The sequence below is a fragment of the Pseudonaja textilis genome, chromosome 1 (assembly GCF_049901715.1).
Source record: "Pseudonaja textilis isolate UNSWEBS1 chromosome 1, rPseTex1.2, whole genome shotgun sequence".
Classification (NCBI taxonomy): domain Eukaryota; kingdom Metazoa; phylum Chordata; class Lepidosauria; order Squamata; family Elapidae; genus Pseudonaja; species Pseudonaja textilis.
The window spans coordinates 135,817,968-135,838,008 of record NC_141990.1 but is presented as its reverse complement, the minus strand read 5'-3'; the positions used below and the strand labels follow the sequence as shown (position 1 = coordinate 135,838,008).

Here is a 20,041-nt window from a genome sequence, read left to right as displayed (position 1 = left end):
CCTGTGCTGCAGCAACTGTTCTTTCCTTCGAGCAGCCCTGCACGCACGCGTACTGGGCACAGGCTCCTTGGGGTCCTCTGCATCACTGTTGCCAGACTCCACAAGCTCTGAAGGTAGCACCACACTCTCCTATAGTCCTGGCCCCATCCCTGCATCACATACAGGCTCCTCATTCGAGTCCTTGCTCTCAGAGACCTCAGCCATCTGCACCTGCTGCAGGTGAACCACCACAGAAGGGTAGCAAATGGCAGATTTTAGTCATTTTGCCCTGCCCTACAACCAATGTTGTAGACGTTGGTTTACTCTCTTGAAGAAAATAGGATTACGCTGTAATTTTTATATATGTAATAGCATGCACTGAACTTCATGTTCTGAAGCCATTACAAGGGAAATTACTGTGCTCTAGTTCAGATGCTTAGAACATTGATCTTTAATTTATATAAGTTTTAGTATAGGAATATGAGCTAAGTCACGAAGAACAAGTAATTTATCCTATTCTGAGTTTCTTCTCAAAAAAGAATGGCATAATCATTTATCAACCAGTATCTCCTATTGCAAGACCATTTTTGATGAATCAAAGAGCCACTGCTTTTCTTATGAATTCATAATGACAAATACATAATTACATATGTAATTCAAGGAAATATCAGTGGGAGAACAAAATATAGTGAATCAGTGGAGGGATTTCATTCCATTTTCATTTCTTTTGATTGTAACACTGTACCTGAAGATGAAAGCATATGTTATCTTTGACTTGTTTTCAAGAAGCCTTCTCTTGTGAATAGATATGAATTTAACAGATCTTTACTAGAACTTCATTGGACTTGAGAATGTATTATAGCAATTAGAATCTTCTCTCAAGTGCCTTGTTTGTAATTCTACTTTTAATGCTATAGTAATTCAGATTCACATTGCGGTGAAGAACTGAATTGAAATAATCAACATGGGTTTTGCTAGGATACAAATAAATCTGCCATTGATTTGAAGTTTGGCTAGTATGAACAGATAATTTTATGGTGTTTAACAAATGCATAAGGATAATTTAAATTTCCAAAAAAGAAAATGCTTGGCTTCCTCATATTATATGCTTCAGCAGCCCTGTTTCTGAAACTCATTTAAAGCTCATTCTTCTAAATGCTGATACTGCTTATGAAAATTAGTATTTCAATAGTATCATTATGGGCAAAGTCCTCTAGAATCAGATCTGAAATCAAGTATTACAGTATTTACATTGAGAAGAAAAAAAATGTAAACGAGAAATAACTGTTTCAACATTTTAGCCTTTTTCAGTTTGAATATTATAAGACATTTATTGATAAATTGATGTATTTCTGTATTAATTATAGCAGGATATGTTCAATAATAATCAAATGTTTAACAAAACAGTATTTATTATTTGCTTTTTGTACAGAAGTCTTTATAACATATTCTCATAATAATATTCAGATTTCCAGCTTTTTAAAGGATTGTTTTTGAATTATCAGCTCTTTCCTGTCAGATTTCTGTTTTCTTAACAGCTTTTTTTCTCTAAAGTATAATTTATATTTTATATTTGAGGTTTGTTTTGCTATGTACCTTTCACAACCCCCTTTTTATGTATAAATCAAAAGATCCTTTTAGCATGCTTTCTATTAATATGAACTTTCTTAAGGGAAATCGTTGGTTTGAGTTTATATATATTAAATGAATTTTCAGGTTCTAATAAATGCAAATCCAAAGAGAACTATGGAATTGGAAGAACTACAAAGAGATCAGGGACTTCATTTTTATTTGCTTTGCCTCATTTTTTTCCTAATCAATCACTTTGCTAATAGGGATGAGGATAGAAGGCCCCCTTATCTGAAGCCCCTTCCCATCTTCCTTATAAAATCCCTTCAAAATCAAAAGCTGGGAATGGTCTTGCCTTGCTATCAGGATGGGGCAACTTGTTGCAAGTCACAGGTGTCAAACTCGATCGCATCATATGACGTATCGCGACATATCACGATTTTTTTTTGCATTTGCGGAGCTGGGGTGGGTGTGGCCTGCACGTGATGCATCCAGGCCGCGGGCCGCCAGCTTAGCAGGCCTGTTTAAGGGAAGTTAGGTGCTATTTTACTCAGAAGAATAATATTGTACACCTTGGGAAATCTATTCACATCAAATGTTTGTGCACTGCCCAGAGTCACTTTAGGTGAGATGATTGATAAATAAAACAGATTTAATCATTTTGAATTAAAAGCATCTCTGGTAGCAGAAATGGGAGAATAAAGCATGAAGGATACTGTAAGTGAAATTAACTGCTGAATCAATATTAAATACCACAGAAGCATATTACTAGAATCTATTACACAGTTCCTCTAGAGCAGGGATTCTGGTGGTATGAAGCAGATAAACTGCCTTATGACTACTAAACCAAGCAAGAAGAAACAAGAATTCAGTTATCCCCTGGGGGCTAGAGAAAGCCCCATTATGCAAAGATTCCCTCAGCTTCTGCTTGTCTCCAATCTCTTCAAGCTAATGCCATTATATCTGTGGCTTTGTCTGTCCTCCTTCATGTTAGCTTCTGTTACTGAAACCAGGAAATCTTGCAGGATATATTTGAATTGAAAGTATGTGCTTGATATTCTATTTGGGTTTGTAAGAAAATGTATAAAAAATAAAGCAAACCACTTCAGAAAAATGTTGACAAGGAAACTACAGGAACTAGTCCGTGCAGTTGCCAAGATTAAACATTGACTTGAAGGGAACAAACAAACCCGATTTAATATAAGAATATCTAAGTTTTTTGTTTGTTTGTTTGTTTAATATGCCACCAATTTAACTGTCTAAGCAACTAATATTTGGATAATTATGTTCTCTACTCTGATATCTGTATTTATTGTGAGCTGTTACTTCTCCCAATTTATTAGGTGGACATAACAGAGATTGACAATGAAGAAAAAAGGTATCTTCTCTTCATGAAACTTCTGGAAAATAGCGGGAAACATGAAGAATTCCAGCATTTAGTTATGCTTCTGCAAGCTTGGCCGCCTATGAAAAACCCAAATATGTAAGTTATTTGTTTTGCATTTTAACATAAGTTCAAAATACCTTTGGGGATTTTTAAAGTAGATCTTATCCTAATGTTAATTCTGCATGTATTTTCCATTTTTTAGGAAATGAATGACTGTAGAATTCCCTTGTTATTTTTAAGTAGTAAGAAACTGCCTCTTTAATTGAGTGAGTAGTTGATTGATGGTATTTCTAGGCCACCCCAATTCTGAAAGACTTCTTTGCTGTTTTTGAAGTGCAAAAAATACCATATATTTTCTCATAGTCCATAAACCTATTAATGATGATGATCAGTGACCCACAAAATTCAAATTAAAATGCATAGACATTTTCTGAAAGATTAATAGAAGTTAATAAAATGGGTCAGACTTTTAAACATTATACATACATACGTAGGTGTGCGTGTGTGCACACACATACATGTACATGCACACATTTGAGTGGCTTAAGCTGTGAACTGTAGGTGACAATGGTGTTCTGTTGTTATTGCTAATACAACCCAACTAGAAAGGAACACTTCACTTCCTTAGCTGCTTGGTGGCAGGTCTAAACTTGCATACAGATTCTCCTGAGCAACAACACAACAAGGATACTAACATGAGAATCAGCCCCTGCCAAAAATGACCAGATGTGTATTTTGCCCCAACATTATATATGAACAGCCCCATCCTGCACACACACACCCAACAACTTGACACACATGATCAGTGATATTTTCACCTGCTCTTCCTCTAATATTTGGCATCATTTGCACCTATGGATACTACATAGAAAAACTAACCAAAACTTTTCACAAAAGAATTAATGAATATGAAATTTGACTCAAAAGGTATACCAGAGTATTTCAGCCTTCTAGGACATTCCATCTTGAAAGGGGGGAAAAACATTACCAATACAATTCAGTGAGAGATTGCTGAATATCAAAAAATTTCAGGCTACCTTTCAAGATCTCAACAAGCACAATGGGTTTATTTAAGTATCACAAACCAACATTCAGAACAAGCCTAATTATCCAATGGCATCTTTTCTAATCAACAAAGTGTATTAAAAGGCATTACCTATTTCTTGCTTGGTCAGTTGGATAGAGTGGCTAAACTGATGCAGGATTTCCAATGAGATGAAATGAATAGGGAAGGAAGGAAAAGACAGGTTGGTTAGGCAAATGGAGGTTACATGAAAGACAGATTAAAAATTATCAGTTAAAACATTGCGCTTGTTAAGACCTTCAGAGATAGCCTATTTTTGATGTACTGCTATATGTGAGTTCAAGAATCCCTTGCTCAGCCACAGTGTTAAAATTTCTTTTTTCCAAAATGGTTATTTTGTAGTCCACAATTAAATATCCTGGGAGTTTAGTCAAACTATGCATTTGATGAAGTGGGCAACAACTACTGAAAGCTTATGCCTGTTAATTAGAGAAGGGTGTTTACAGGAGATGTTATGAGAAATATGAGTATTTTGGAAGAGTCCAACTCTGCAACTATGTAACTACCCCCATTGTGGCATAATATGATTTGGCAGACTGGAGCCTTAACTTTTCACAGTGTTAATTCAGTTATGCATTCAATTATTTATCTGGTCTCTTTATTGAGTTGTCACATTCCAGACTAACTCTGGATTTTTTCAAAGAAAAACTGTCACTTTATCAAAGATATCATCCTTGACCAAAATGTACCCAGTCATGTCAATTTGCATAGTTTTACATATGAATAAAACATTTCTGACAAGGAAAAATACTTTGTTTCCATATAATGCATTCATTAGTCACAGCAGCCGTCAGTTTTCCTGAAGCATAAAAAAGATGATGAATGTTACGACTTCTTATACATTTCATAGCTTTTATAAGTTAGGTGCTTGAATTAAAATTAGTCCTTTTCAAATAATTAGTGTAGCACTTTCCTAATGTAAGCTGTTTTAGTTTATTAATTAATAGTTCACAATCTGATTAAAGAGAAAAATAAGAATGTTTAATGCCATTTATGATTCTTCCTCTTCATCATTCTATTAATCTTGATCCAGAAAAAAAAATTACAACTTCATTTTTAATTTCCCATAATAAACACATAGTGCCTGAAATTCAAAACCCTGTCCCTAGGTGGATTTAGAGACAAATGGATGTGGAATTTGAGAGGCAGAGAATGAACAAAATGTTAATCTTTAATTCTATAGATAAATTCTATGAATTCTTATATTAATTTAGTCTCGAAGAGAACATTTGCGGGTAACACCACTCTTGACAAGTTTACAATTTATGAGTATTGTTACATTTTTACCTTTTGAATTTTACTATAATGCACAGTACCTGTGGTATATCTGGTAATTCAAGTGTGATAGCTATACCTAAACTCACACAATATCATTGTCCAAGTCATAATAGCATGCAAATTGTGGCTCTACATTAGAAAATTAATTCTGGCCAATATTTCATAATGACTTTAAATAATTTTAGTTATTACTAGTATTATTATTATTACCATATGGCAGGGGTGTGAAACTCATGGCCCATGGCCGGATGCGTCACATGTTGGCCCCGTCCCCGCCCGGTTTAGCGAAAGAGAAAAAAGTCCCAATACGTCACATGATGATGCTGTGACATCATGAGTTTGACACCCATGGCATATAGCACTGTTACAGTAGCCAAGTGTTTGGCTTGCAAAGATACCAGCCCTGTTATAGTACATGCACGCTTCCCAAGTTGCGCCACAGGAAAGCGAGCTGGTTTCATACCAGAGAGAAAGATGAGGGGCTCTTCCTGCCATGTCACCCAAGGTCTCCTCCCTTCCCAGAGCTGCCTCACAAGTGGGCACCACAGCTGGAAAAATTCACAGCAATCAGGAACTTAACTGCCTGCACAGAGCACTAGCTCATCTCCCCACTAAAGTGGTGCCTATCTATCTATCTATATGGTGGCGCAGTGGTTAGAACAGAGTAGTGCAGACTAACTTGCTGCTCATTCAATTCTGGAGTTCGATTCTGAGTGGCTCAAGGTTGACTCAGCCTTCCATCCTTCCGAGGTCGATAAAATGTGGACCCAGATTGTTGGGGGCAATATGCTGACTCTGTAAACCGCTTGGGGGCGCTGTAAAAGCACTGTGAATAAGTCTAAGCTCTATTACTATTGCTACTTGCATAGAACATGCTTTCAAACTGTTGGGTGGAAAAAAGCTGAGGCGTGTGACAGGAGCTCCCCCTGCAATGCAGTGTTTGGGCTCAAACTGCTGGAGCTGAAACCATCTTGGAGCCACTGAGCCTCTCTTATTACTAACTTTTAAATGATTAACAAATGTTTGTCTGATTTTTTGAAATAGACTATCTTATTTGCCTCTGACCTCAGTTTTTATTCTATTATCATGTTTGATTTAATATTACAGAAAATACATATCAACCTTCATGACTTACTTGCTTATCCTGTCCACCAAGCAGCTCCTCCTAATAAAATTATCTCTCTCTTGGCCACAGGTTTTTTTCACTAAAATAATTTGTCCTGCTAGTGTGTGTGTGTTTCTAAAAAGTCACGGACTACATGGACTTGAAAAGCAGTTGAGTTTATTATAAAAGTTACACAAAGCATTTGTATTCAATATATGTTGTCAAAAAATTACTTTTTAAAAGTATATGTGGGTAGGTGCGCACAATAGAGATCAGGTTGCTTTTAGGCTCACAAGAAAACTTGTTTTCCTTTATTTTAGGACATGTTCAAATAATAATCTTTGGGTTAAACTGGGAACCATGATGCTTATGAAGTGCTTACAGGAGCAAAAGAAGAGTGTGGGAGACGAGATTCTGAAGATCTGCCGGTCTTTATACGAGACAAAGCACAGGCTGTCTGCAGAGGTAAGTCTACCTGACTAGAATTCTTGTTAGATGTGACTCAGTTTACATGGACAGTAAACTCGTCAATATATGTAATTTCTTCGTTAAACATAGAATGATAATGGTAAGGAAGCTTTGAAATATTTTTGTAACCATTAATAATGCCTTTGTTATATAGCTGCAGTGATATTCCTTTTGTTCATCAACCAGGGGTGGGATCTGACCTGTGTATCTACCGGTTCGGTGATTTTACGTTTTGTGCGCGCGTGTATATCGTCGTCAGCTTGCTGCCTGGACATGCAAATATGAACATAAACAAGAACAAGGGACTAAATACAGATAAATGGGGACAGTAAGACAAGGATGGTATGCACGCTGGTGCGCTTATGCACGCCCCCTTTAAGGAGCTCTTAGGAATGGGGTGAGGTCCACGGTAGACAGTTTGAGGTTGAGGCTATGAGGGGTTGAGGCTGTAACAACAGAATCCCGAGTCTTTTTAAAACTCGGTATGTCAGGAACTGCTTCTGGGACTTTCTTATATGAAGAACATATCCTAGATAGTAATATTCATGGGACTAAAGCAGTGTGGCAAATATGGGCAGCAAAACCACCCTATTTAAAGATACCCATGAGCTCCACTGCATAAGATTTAGATACGTGCCTTTCCTGACACAAGAGATTGTTGTACTGGTTGCCTTTAAAAAACCACTGATATAACCCCTTTTGAAGATACCTTGTAGCTATACTAAATAATTATTCTTCTATCTCTAACTTTTCTTTTTTAGGGAAAAGTATTTATTTTTAATATATTAAATCAATTTATCTAGGGACCCTATCAACATGTGATTCAGGGTGATATACACAAATTAAAACAATATATAATAATTTTTAAAAAAAACAGCAATCCTGGCATTTTTGAAAAGACTTCTGTAGGACCTTTGAAAGCTAATGTCACTTATTTTGGGGTTAGCATTAATGGTGTTTCCTATTCATTTCATCATCTTATTGCTATGTTGTTATTTAATTTATGGTTTTTAATTGTATTTTGGTTTTTAAATTATTATTGTAATTTGCTGTGAATCTAAAGATTTTGGAGATTTACCAATATAATAAATATTTACAAATGTGATCTGTAACAAAACATTGCACTAAAGCTTCATCCCCAATAAGAGATATGATTGATGTGGTTGTCATCATCCTCATCCCATTTTTCCTGCAGGAAGTAGAAAATGTGGTATCTCCTTCTCAATTTTTCTCCTAAAACTTCAACCCTGTGCAGTTTTGTTGGATTGAAAGTGAATGGTTAGTGAGTTTTTTGGCTGGACTCCTAATCCTGAACCAACATCTTAAGCCTTATTGGTAGTTAAGGATTGCCATTACTCTTGAATTTCAGCTATTGCTAACTAAAAATAATAGCTGTTCAATATTCAAACAGCACACAAAGGAGTCACCGTTGGCTGTGGTTGAAGTTAAAGATGGTGTTTGTGATTGTATTAACTATTTAAACTGATTTATACTATTGTTTGAATGATTGCATGAGAAAAAAGCATCAATAAATTAAATGTATTGTGGCATCAATAAATTAAATGTATTGTGGATGAGGTAGTAAAATTAGAAATATTGAACTTTCTATCATCTCTTACAATTTTGTATTAGAGGCTTATTTCTGGCAAATTATAACAAAAAGCTTGTAGAGCACAATATGAAATACTGTTCATATATTTCTACACATTTTTTGTGCATCTAGAAAGCACAATTTATTGCTATGTGTACAAGGCTTGCCAAAAAAAAAAAGTTGATGGCGCTTAGGTTTAACAGTTGGGTGAAGCAGCAGTTTTATAATGCCAGTAGCATTTTATATCTGCAAACCCATCAAAACCTTAAGTGAAGAAGCTGAATTATAAGAGGCTTGACAGAACTATAAAACTTCTTTCCAAAGAAGTCGAAATGACATTTTTATTCCTAGAGACTAGGAGCGGGAAAGAAAAGATAAAGATATATAGAACTGCACTAGCCAACCTTTAAGGTACATCAACTATACAACTTCTGTTGAACCTTTAATTCAAAAAAGAGTGTTAACATGGTGGCAACTTATCTATATGTTCAGTTGAACCAGCTTGCTCTTAATGGTGGAAGCAAGGTTCCTACAGCAAGCTGTAATCTTGTTGCTAACAGTTATATAGTCTAATTAGCATATATGCTGATTTGAGTTTGGATAAGAAACTAATTCCATTTTATAATGCCCAGTATCCATTTGGAAGTTTGCCAATCAACCAGTTAAGGTATGCTTGTTGGATTTCTTGTAAGCCACCTAAAGTTGTTTTGGATAGGAAGATATCCAAAGAGGGAGGGATATCCAAAGGGAGATAGGCAGCATATAAATTTCTTTAAAAAATAAAATAAAGTTTATCAATTATGCTACAGTCACACTCCAGTTATGGATATTTGGATTCTTTTTATCTTCCTTGCTCTCCTGAAAGCTTCTGTTTGTTATGTACTAAAATTGAACTATTTTTTCAAATATTTTCTATTCAGTATGACCATTTTTCAGAGGTTGTGATTTTAGGGGATATTCCTAACAAATAATTAATAGTGATCATATCTAACAGGATAAGAAAAAACAATTTGAAACTATTAAAATGTTCAGACAGTATTGTGCTACATGACTGCAGGTGAAACTGGATATTACTATTAAAAAAGTTTTACTAAAATGAATATACAAAAATGTTCTGGAATGAAAGTCTGTTTTGTATTGTTGAAAATCCTTTGGTATGCCAAAATCTCAGTTGAACCTCAGATTTTGTATATATCTGTGCGTGAAAGAGAATACCGATGGATGGATGGCTACAACTTACATGCAACTTCATGTCCTGGGACTTTTTGAACATTAATTGTTCAGTGAATGTTTAGGGATAAAATAAGGTAGGGACACTATGCATAGTTTGGTTCCTGAAACTTTTTCCTCCCCCTTTATCAGCAGTGGCAATAGGTGACAACTGATGGCCTTCTTCAGAGGCAGAAGGTGTCTCTTCAAAATGTTTATACTTTAATTCTTCTCTTTACATTTCCCAAGGTTTTTTTTTTATTCCTTGCTTGTTTTAAAAGGAATCAGGTTTCCATTTTGGACTTGATAAAAGGATTTCCTGAGGAGAATGCAAGTCGTGGCCTTCCAGTTGACTATTTACACCCAGGTTTTCTATTTGTTTTCAGTGCATTAAAAGCCTTTGTTTGCTGCTCCTGAAGGAATCTCTTCTGCTGCCCTCCCTGAAGCTACTTCTGGAAAGTAGAGATCAAGATCTACACTCCATGGCACTGGAGCAGATAACAGCAATTACTGAGGTAATTGAATTAGCCATTCTTCCTCATTGGAGGTAATAAATTAGTTCTCCGGTCATTATGTAGGAAGCTAGGCCTCTTGAGTGTAATACAGCTATTACACCTTTCCAAAGCTTTTATGCCTGTAATCTATAGAACTATATAGGACAGTGATCCCCAACCTTTGTGGTGGCCCAGCTGGGGGGCGGGGGAGAGGAGAACCAAGCCACGCAAATGGTGGGCTGATATGCATATGCACAGCTTCACTCACATGAGCAGCACCCCAGTCCACACGAGCAGCAGCCCAGCAGCACATGCATGCTGGTCTGCCACTCATGCTAGTGGAGCTGTGTGCGCACAAGTGTGCCAGCCCACCACCTGTGTAAGTGGAAACTGGGCTCTCACATGGCCCCATTCCGAATAGGCCACAGCCCACGGGTTGGGGATCCCTGATATAAGACTAAGAGTTCATTTTATATGCTCAAGATGCTTAAGACTAATACGGTTAGTTGCAATTATTTTATTTTACATTATCTCTTTCTTTATCCACTTGCTTTTGAAAATAACCAAATACTTTATATCTGGTATGGCTTAGACCAGGGGTGTCAAACACATCTCGTCATGGCGGTGTCACGTGACTTATTGTGACTTTCCCCCCACCTTCGCTAAACCGGGCATGGGCATGACTAGATGTGATACACCTGACCTGCGGGCTACAAGTTTGACACTCCTGGCTTAGACAATCCATTTGTCCTTAATTCTGTGTACACCGGGATATATTGACAAAAGTAGATATGGTTTTAGATATCTTGATGAGTTAGTAGCATCCAATTACCAGAAATCTTGTTAAATTCTACTACAAAAATGGTCGTTAGGGGCTGAGCAAAATATTTGAAAGGGATGATTCACAAAGCACAGATGTCCATGTAGTCCTCAATTTACAACCGTTCATTTAATGACCATTCGAAGTTACAATGGCACTGAAAACAGTAACTTGTGGTTTCTTTTTCACACTGAACGACTGTTGCAGCCGCCCCATGGTCACGTGATTAAAATTTAGCTGCTTAGTAACTGACTCGTGACAGCTGCAGTGTCCCTGGGTCACGTGATCAGCTATTTGCAACCTTCTGACAAGCAAAGTCATTGGAGAAGCCAAATTCACTTAACAGCTGTATTATTTACTTAACAACTGCATTGATTTGCTTAACAAGCGGTGGCAAGAAAGGTCATAAAATTAGTCAAAATTCACTTAAATATCTCACTTGGTAACAGAAATGTTGGGCTCCGTTGTGGTCATGAGTCGAGGACCACCTGTACACGTTTCACCTTTGTATATACTAGAATTCATTGCCATCTATCAGGGGATCCTTCGTGTGTATCCTTCGTGAGGAAGCTCCGGGTTCACTAGAGCAGGCCAACTTCTGTCTTCTAACACTTGAAGAATTATCAGGCTAGACAGTGTGCTCCTTCCTGGCCAGACCACTATGTCTTCATATGAATATATGGCATATAGGGAGACATCTGTAAACCAGCCACCTGATCCTAATATTTATCTATTCATAAGGTGAGAACCTGTTGCTCTGGACTACAACGTTAACCAATCCCAACTAGGGTTGCAGAAGTTACAGTTAATTAACCTTAGGGGATCTCAGATTCTGTATACCATTTTTATTTATGATACTTGTCTACAATGGAGCTTTTAAATTATATATGTGTGTGTATATATAAAACACATACACACACACACACTGCTGCAGATAATGTACATTGCCCATAATTCTTTTATGGGTTACTCTTTTATTCCTCCCCATTCTCGGGTAGCGCCAAGTAGGGGGAGAGAGATTTTGTTCTCTTTCCCTCTTAAAAACGCAGAGCCAAGGAAAAGAATAAATGGTGGTCTAGCTGAAGGAATACACTGATGCTCCATGTCTCTGATGAGAAATGAATGTATAAAGATTCTTATACTACTTAAATAATTGGCATAAACTTAGCTGCTCATAACATTTCAAGAATCTCATTGGGTGGATTTGTCTTTCTCTCTTGAGGCTTTTTTTGTTTCCTGTTCAGTGTTAACCATTTGCTTGCAATTCAGTTCTTGCCTAGTTTAAGCTACATTATATGGTGCTTGAATAATAGATACTGTCGCCAGGCAAGTTTTTTGAGTTAGCTTGTTTTTCCATTTAAGCATGACTCTTTTGTTTCCTAAAGCTCTTTCTCTGCTTATATTACACCGGAGAATCATAACTAGCATCTGGAAAGCAAAATCAGAGCCTATTGATTTTCCTAGCAAGGCCCACAACCACAGATATGCAAGAGGAAATGCAATGCTCGCTTGCTGATCAGATATATTATTTAGTCGTTTGTTGTCTAATACTGACAGCTTTATGGATGTTTACATTTAAAGAGATAATGGTGGGGGAAGTGCTGATACCAGGATTTCAGCTGCTTCTGCCTGCAGTAAAAAGCCTGGCTTCTTTTCCTAGCATTTCTGAAATTGCAGTAGCCTTGTATTTGCTGCTTTATCCACCTCCGGATTACTGCTTCTGTGTATTTCCCTGATCAGAAATAACTGGCTCATCTTTGACGATGAATCTCGAATATAAATAATGCACAGAATATTAGGTTTGCCAGTACCACTAAGCTATAGCATTTAGTTTGAATGGAGTCTTGTCTCAGAACAATAACAAAATTCTGCTAAAGTTTGTTTTGTTTTGAGGTTTTGAATTTTGTTTATAATTCCAGGTAATGTTGAGGGTTAATAATATTTAGTTTTTGGTTTCTGAATTGCACATTTAACACGTGAACTCATGAGCCTCAGCTCATCACCAGGGACCCTAGCCAAAAATGCTGTTATCAAAGAAATTCATTTTAGCAAAAAAAAAATATTTTTTAGAAAAAAATGCATGTGAAACTTTGATAACATATATATATATATATATATATATATATATATATATATATATATATATATATATATATATTTGTAAAACTACAAAACTCCATTCATTTAAAATATTAACAAAGTATTTGCAAGTGAACATTTTACTGACAAATAACTAAGCTCCATTGATTATTTTTATCATTTGTGGATTATATCAGTTTTTGGAACCTTTTATTTGTTGAATCTATAAGACTGATCACATGTTACGATTATTTCTCTTCACACTCAGGAAGGGATTATTGTGATAAGCTCAAAAAGAAACCAAGATTGAAATACTGAAATTGTATCATTTACTCCACAAGTTTGGTGGTATTCATGGTGAAGACAATATCTATCAACTCATATATATTCATTTTCACATATTAATTTTACCTGTTTTGCATTGTATAAGCAATTTCAAACTCCTGAACTCTAATGTGTATTTGTTGGATAGGAAAACACCTGTTGAACTGAAAGCTTCACTGACTTAAAAATGCATTATCTCAGCTGACATTGTATACTTCATCAGTGCTTCTTCATAGCTGCAGTAACATCCTGGGTCCATTAGTTGATTAAATAAAGACAAAAACAACCTATCCAGCTGTGTGACTGTTAATCAGCACAATTCCCAATTTTTGCATGTTACTCTGATACATACTTTTTTAAATTAGCTTTCAAACATTTTCTATTGTGTGTTTGGAATAACAAACATATGCAGATAATTTTCATTGCTTATCTTGCATTTTTAAAAGAGAAAAGGATCTGATTACAGTAAAGATTCCTTATAGAACTGCAAGAGCAATCCTCTCCTGTAAAAGGGCTGCCATTGGTGAAAAAAAGACATGGAAGTAGCAATCTCGTAATCATATTGAGTGGATACAAGGGCAAAACTTGCTAATGAAAGGAGGTTGGGCTTATTCTTTATTATTCTCTCTGATGTTCATAATTATGCACTTTCTGTAAATTTTGTGTAAGAAATCTTTTTTCTTAATCCAACATCGTTCTTAGTGGTCTGTTTATGTAGTAAACATAAACATAAAGTAATATAAGTAAATATAAAGGTTCCCTTCACACATACGTGCTAGTCGTTTCCAGCTCTAGGGGACGGTGCTCATCTCCATTACAAAGCCAAAGAGCCAGCACTGTCCAAAGACATCTCTGTGGTCATGTGACATGACTAAATGCCGAAGGCGCACAGAACGCTGTTACCTTCCCACCAAAGTGGTCCCTATTTTTCTACTTGCATTTTTACATGCTTTCGAACTGCTAGGTTGGCAGAAGCTGGGGCAAGTAACGGGAGCTCACTCCATTACGCAGTGCTAGGGATTCGAACCATTGAACTGGCGACCTTTCTGATCAACAAGCTCAACGTCTTAGCCACTGAGCCACCACATCCCTGGTTATATAGTATGCCTAATGCTATAATTCCAGATCGCCAGCATTTGCCTGTGGAACTAAGGTCATTAGCAGTTGTGTCTTTCCCGCTGTTGGTCTGCATCTGCTTCCATTTGTCTCTCTGCTTAAGCCTGGGGTCACCTTTGCAAAAACAGAAACTTTTCTTCATTAATTAGACAAAGCAAATGGGTATTTAATCCTTAAAAGATGTTGAATCTTCTGCACTCTTAATGCTAATCACTTACCTTTCATGGTTCTCCTGTACCTTCTGGTTTTCACCGTTGTTTTCTGCTGTGATTTTAAAATCTTGTGCATATAAATCTGTCATTTAAATGACCTAAAGGTAAAATTGTGTCTTTTTGCTCCACTTAGTAAGCAACTCTTCTTCCACCTCTGGATTTGTTGGACTACTGAGATGGGAGAAATCTAAGCATCAGCCTTTAAAATCCTTAAAAAAAACAGTAGTAGCATTTGACATCATTTCATAATCAGCACTAATTTAACATTTGAAATATATTAAGCACATGGGGAAAAAATTGTTAGCTTCTCTTGACATTTTAGAGGACCGTATTTACTTGGGGGGGCAGGGACTCACCTTGAAGTTAAAAACAACCATCCAAAAGAGTATTCAACAGAAGAGAAACACTAACCCGGTGTTTTTCAAACTTAGCAACTTTTAAGATGTGTGAACTGCTAGTCCCAGAATTCCACAGTCAGTATGCCCAGTTGGCCTGGTCCAGTCCCATCAATTAAACAATCCACTTGTATAGATGCTGGAAGTTTGCCCGCTCTATAGCAATGCCTGCCCTGTGAAATGAAGTTGTAATGGTTCCCACCCTGGTCATATTTCAAAGAGCCCTAAACACTAAACTCACACTAACTCTGTCCTGAAGAGTCTTCCCACCCTTTCCCTGCCAATAAACATTGATACATGATACTTTTGTTTCCATAGGTGTATTTGCAGGTTGGCAGAGGCTTGTCTCCAAACAGACAAGGCCAGAGCAAAAGAATAATTGAATTAATGCTTCCTGGTTGACTTTAAAATATTATCAGCTAAGAGTTTTTAAAAGTTTTTCTTTTAGAATAGGGTTTTTTTTTAAGTTGAATGCAGCAAAGCTTAATTATTTGTCAATTAGTGAGCATTTTCAAAGTCTTCTTGTCATAGGCAGAGAAAGTTGGAAATGATTGCAGCTGGATACGGTGAAGGAGAAGCTTTGGCAATTGACTACTCTCTGAGAGCTGAAAGAAAGAGATGTGGATGGGAGGGTGTGTGCATGCAGAAATTAACAAGTTGCCAGCCACTTTGCCGAGCAACAAAAACAGACAGTACTCAGAGAATAAGATGATAGGTCTGGAGATTCAAACATATCCAAAACCTATTATAATATATTTTCTTCAAATAAATGTCAGCACAGAATTTTACGGACTTTATGGCATAAAATTGGGAATTGTTGCCCTCCACTTAACATTATGTTTTAATGGAAAGAAAGTTAGTATAGCAGAGGATTAATTCTTACGTTCTTTAAATGTATATGGGGAAAATAAAGGAAAGCAGTAGCACAATAAAAAATAGAAGCAGCCTGTTCTTTGCAACAAAGTAGTCATAATTAAATATTGCTAGCACTTAGCTTCCTTCTCCAAATCATAGGCGGTTTCCTTCAGATATATCCCAAAATTGCGGTTTAGAGCAGGCAATGAGATTGTGTATGCTGCCTTCTTTGCTTTCTATTAAATTCCTTCCTAATCCACTTTGGGGTGTTAACAGATGAGAGATAAAATGAGTTAACGAAGTGCTGAAAGTAAAATGAAAGAAATACTCGATTTGTGTTTTTTTGTGGGCTAATAGCCGCCACATGTACTCCAATTTGGAAAGAAGATAAGAGATTGCATATTTTGTCCAAACTGGACTTAAATCATAAACTTTCACTGTGCTTTGATATTGATCTGAATAAACCAGTTGTCAGATAATTACACATCTGAAAGCATCAAGAGAAATGCCTTGCAATATCTACTGAGGAATTTTTATAGCATAATGCAAGCTGTAAAATCCCTCTCTCCCATTTTTTACACATTGATAGCCTTAAAATTCAATTTTCTAATAAAATCTATGGTTTAACCCTTTGTCCTTTTCCTTAGTCCCTTTTGATCAACTGAAACTTTCTTTTTTTCAGCCATGGAGTGTGAAGGATATTTTGATTGCTATGGCATTTTTTTGTGGCAGCTGTTATACTCCAGAAATATCAACATGTTGAGGAACAACAATTCATTTTTTTTTATTTCTCAAACACCATAAACAAACTGGGCAAATATCATTTGTCTTACTCAGTGCACTCATATACTTAGAATTTAATGTTCCGAAATTGCATTTGTGGAACAGGCAATTTGTATATAGCACTTAGAGTACTTTAATTGCCTATTTATTAGGGGTTTTTAAAATCTGGATTTGAAACTTGAAGGTTTTTTGTGCTGTTAAAACAGCTTAACTTTCTGCAAAAGTGCTTTTAAATGAAGTATGTAGATTGCTTATACTGGAACATGGCCATCTTGTTTTTAATATGATCTGCAATTTGCAAATTACTCAGGCCTGTTGTTCTTGTTCTCAAAGCCTCTGCATCAGTTGGAAACCAGTTCTACCACTGTAGTCTAAAGGTGAAGACTTGATTGTGAGATTCAACTTAATGAGCCATTCTGGTAGTACAACGGCTCAAAATCTGAATAAAAAGATATTATTCCTGATGCCAAGTGCACATGAGGAACAATACTTACTATCTAGTAAATATGCATGAATCTCAGAAGTTGTGTGCAATATATAAACTGTGGTTTGTATTAATTCACAACATCAAGCAAGAGAAGCTTTCATATTTTCTTACCAGCATAATAGCTAGTGGATATCATAGAAATTTGCTCAGATTACATTCAGAGCATTCAAGCAAAACTTTTCCATACTAGAAGGAACCATGATCAAGTAGCGCAGAGGTGTCAAACTCATGTCATCATGGCAGCATCATGTGACATATCGGGACTTTTTTCCCCTTTGCTAAACCAGGCATGGGCATGGCCACAGTGTGATCCAGCCTATGGGCCAGTGTCAGCCCTGAAGTAGAGGCTTCCATTTAAATGAGGAGGAGGGGGAAGACAAGTATTTATTAATTTTTACCTGCTCTCCTTTACATGGACAGATTCTGTACAACCTCTCATGCTGTATATATCCCCACACACCCATTTTATGCACTTTATAAATGATTGAAAGTACCACAAACTTGACATTTCAAATGGCTCTACTATCCATGCTTCTTATTGGGGGACAAAGTAAGGCATGTTTATCTAATTATCCACTTTTATCCAGTTGACTCAAGCAGGCTACATCTGTCACAGCACTTTCAGTATATAGGATGGATTCTTATCCAACAAAGGAGGAAAGGCAGTGACGGCGAAAGGGAAATTGAGTGGCTTACCATTCCATTTGTGATTCAAATATACAACTCTATATTCATTTTCTCAAAAATAATGTTAGTTGTATGCTTTTTTTTTTTGTCCAGGTTGATGATTCCAACTGTGACTCTGAATTTCTTTCTTTGCTCCTGGATGAGAAATTAGTAGTGAAATGCATTCCTACAGTGTATTATTCTCACCTTGTTAACTATATGATCACCAGTCAAGAGGAAGGACGCTGGGATGTGATTGCAATAGCAAAACAACTGCAGGAAAAAGGCTTCATTGCTGAGGCAGGTTCACTCCTTATGGCCTTCAAAGGAACACACCCTGCACTTCAAACCTATGGTGCATCTCTGACTTCTCTTAGGCACTGGATTTAAATGGGAAGATACTTCAAGTTGCAATTGGCGCCTCAAATATGATTGCTCAATTAGAAATATGGAAATATGATTGCTGAATAAAAATATGGAAAAATATGCTTCAGGTTCATCCTTGCTCAGTGCTATATTAAATTATAATCTGCATTTTTAACCATTTCTTGAATTGGTTTCTATTTTATCCATATCTTTTTCATATGACAGTGTACTTCAGAAGACTGTTGTGCAATAAGTGTGACTCCTAAGCAATATTCTGTAAATATACCAGTATATTTTCCAGGTTTTTGCATAATAATCATATAACTGAAAAATTAAGTTGCATAGCACTAATGATCTTGTGTAACATGGAAATTCCAGAAGAAGATACTTAATACGTGATGCTGTTTGGAAGTGTTATTAATTTAATTTCTCTATTTTCATTAAAGGTTAATTTTTCAACCAATTTGAGTTTATTTTTTATTTTTATTTTCAATTTTTTAATTTTATTTTGCTAATTTGAGTTTATTTTAGTGTGATTCCATTTTTTGTATTTATGTATGAGTAATCTACAGTCAGATTACAGTTTAAGACTGGTGAAAAATTAATAATTCAAGTCCTAACCAAGGATCTAAGAATTATTAAGGTAATTGTAGGAGAAAACCAAACTGAGTCGGAGGGAGGGGTCAGGCATGTCATCAGCCTTGAGTCCCTTTACGCCCACAAGAGATCTAAGCCCAGCCCACCTTAAATTCCAATAATTCTTTATCTACTCCCAATTTGCTTTGACATTTGTAGTTCAGATTCTTGTAGAGAGTGTTAACATGCAATAAACCTGTAGTCATTTGAACTGCCTTGCTTCCTGATTCTTTGTGCCTGACAATAATGTCTAAATATAATACCAGGCAAAATGTTTTTTGTGTGTATGTAAAATATCAGGTTGATATTAGGTATCACACCAAGGGTTCCATTGAAGACTGGTATAACAATAGATTTCTTTTTCCATAAACATTGGACTTGGATCTACAAGTCACTGTATTTTTGTAATTTTTAAAATTGTTTTTGTTATTATTGTGAGGCACAAGAAATCAAGATCCAGGGTTATTCAGATGAGTACAAGTTTACTCCATACTATCTCTAAACAAGAATCTGAACTGCTAACAGTCAAGGCAAATTGGCAGTAGATAAGGGTTGACAGAAATCAAGAAGTTCTGGACTTAGATCTCTTGTGAACACAAAAGGACTCAAGACTAATGATACATTTGACCCCTCCTGGGCTCAGCCTGACCATTGACTACAATTATTTAGTTAAACCTGTATTTCACCAAGAAATATTGATGGTCGAGGTGAGGTAGGAAATTAGAAAGTATAATCTATTTGGTTTATTATTATCATTTTATACACTGTTGATGAATTTACATTTTTAATTTTTTGCTTAAAATGTAACTATAAGCTATTAAGCATATCTTAATTTTTGCCTGTTTAGGAGAAGCAGACAGACAAAATAACAGGAAAGGAATCATAAGCATTATGATAAAACAAAGAAAGCTACGTATTATGGATTTTACTCTCTACTATATTCGATTTTTTTTTTAAAAAAAACTGAGTTTCATAGAAAACTGAGAAAAGAGGCAGGCAAGGTTCAAATATTGTTCTTACTTTCTGATTCTGGCTGCTATTCTTCTAAAATTTCAAAAAACAAGATTTGCCTGAAAGTAAAGCCAGGTTCTTTGTCCTTCTGCACATAGATTTTATATTTTGTATTTTCCAAGCAAAG

The 20,041-nt window shown here is 36.1% G+C and overlaps 1 protein-coding gene across 1 annotated transcript in view; it reads left to right on the top strand.

Moving 5' to 3' along the window:
• NBAS (NBAS subunit of NRZ tethering complex) overlaps nucleotides 1–18,730 on the top strand; it is a 155,618-nt gene extending 136,888 nt beyond the window's left edge. Inside the window, exons 49-52 of the mRNA XM_026695307.2 lie at nucleotides 2,892–3,031; nucleotides 6,723–6,867; nucleotides 10,057–10,185; nucleotides 18,016–18,730. Coding sequence (XP_026551092.1) covers nucleotides 2,892–3,031; nucleotides 6,723–6,867; nucleotides 10,057–10,185; nucleotides 18,016–18,291 — 690 coding nt within the window. The 3' untranslated portion in view covers nucleotides 18,292–18,730. The remainder of the gene's footprint in view (nucleotides 1–2,891; nucleotides 3,032–6,722; nucleotides 6,868–10,056; nucleotides 10,186–18,015) is intronic.
• Nucleotides 18,731–20,041: the final 1,311 nt, after the last annotated feature.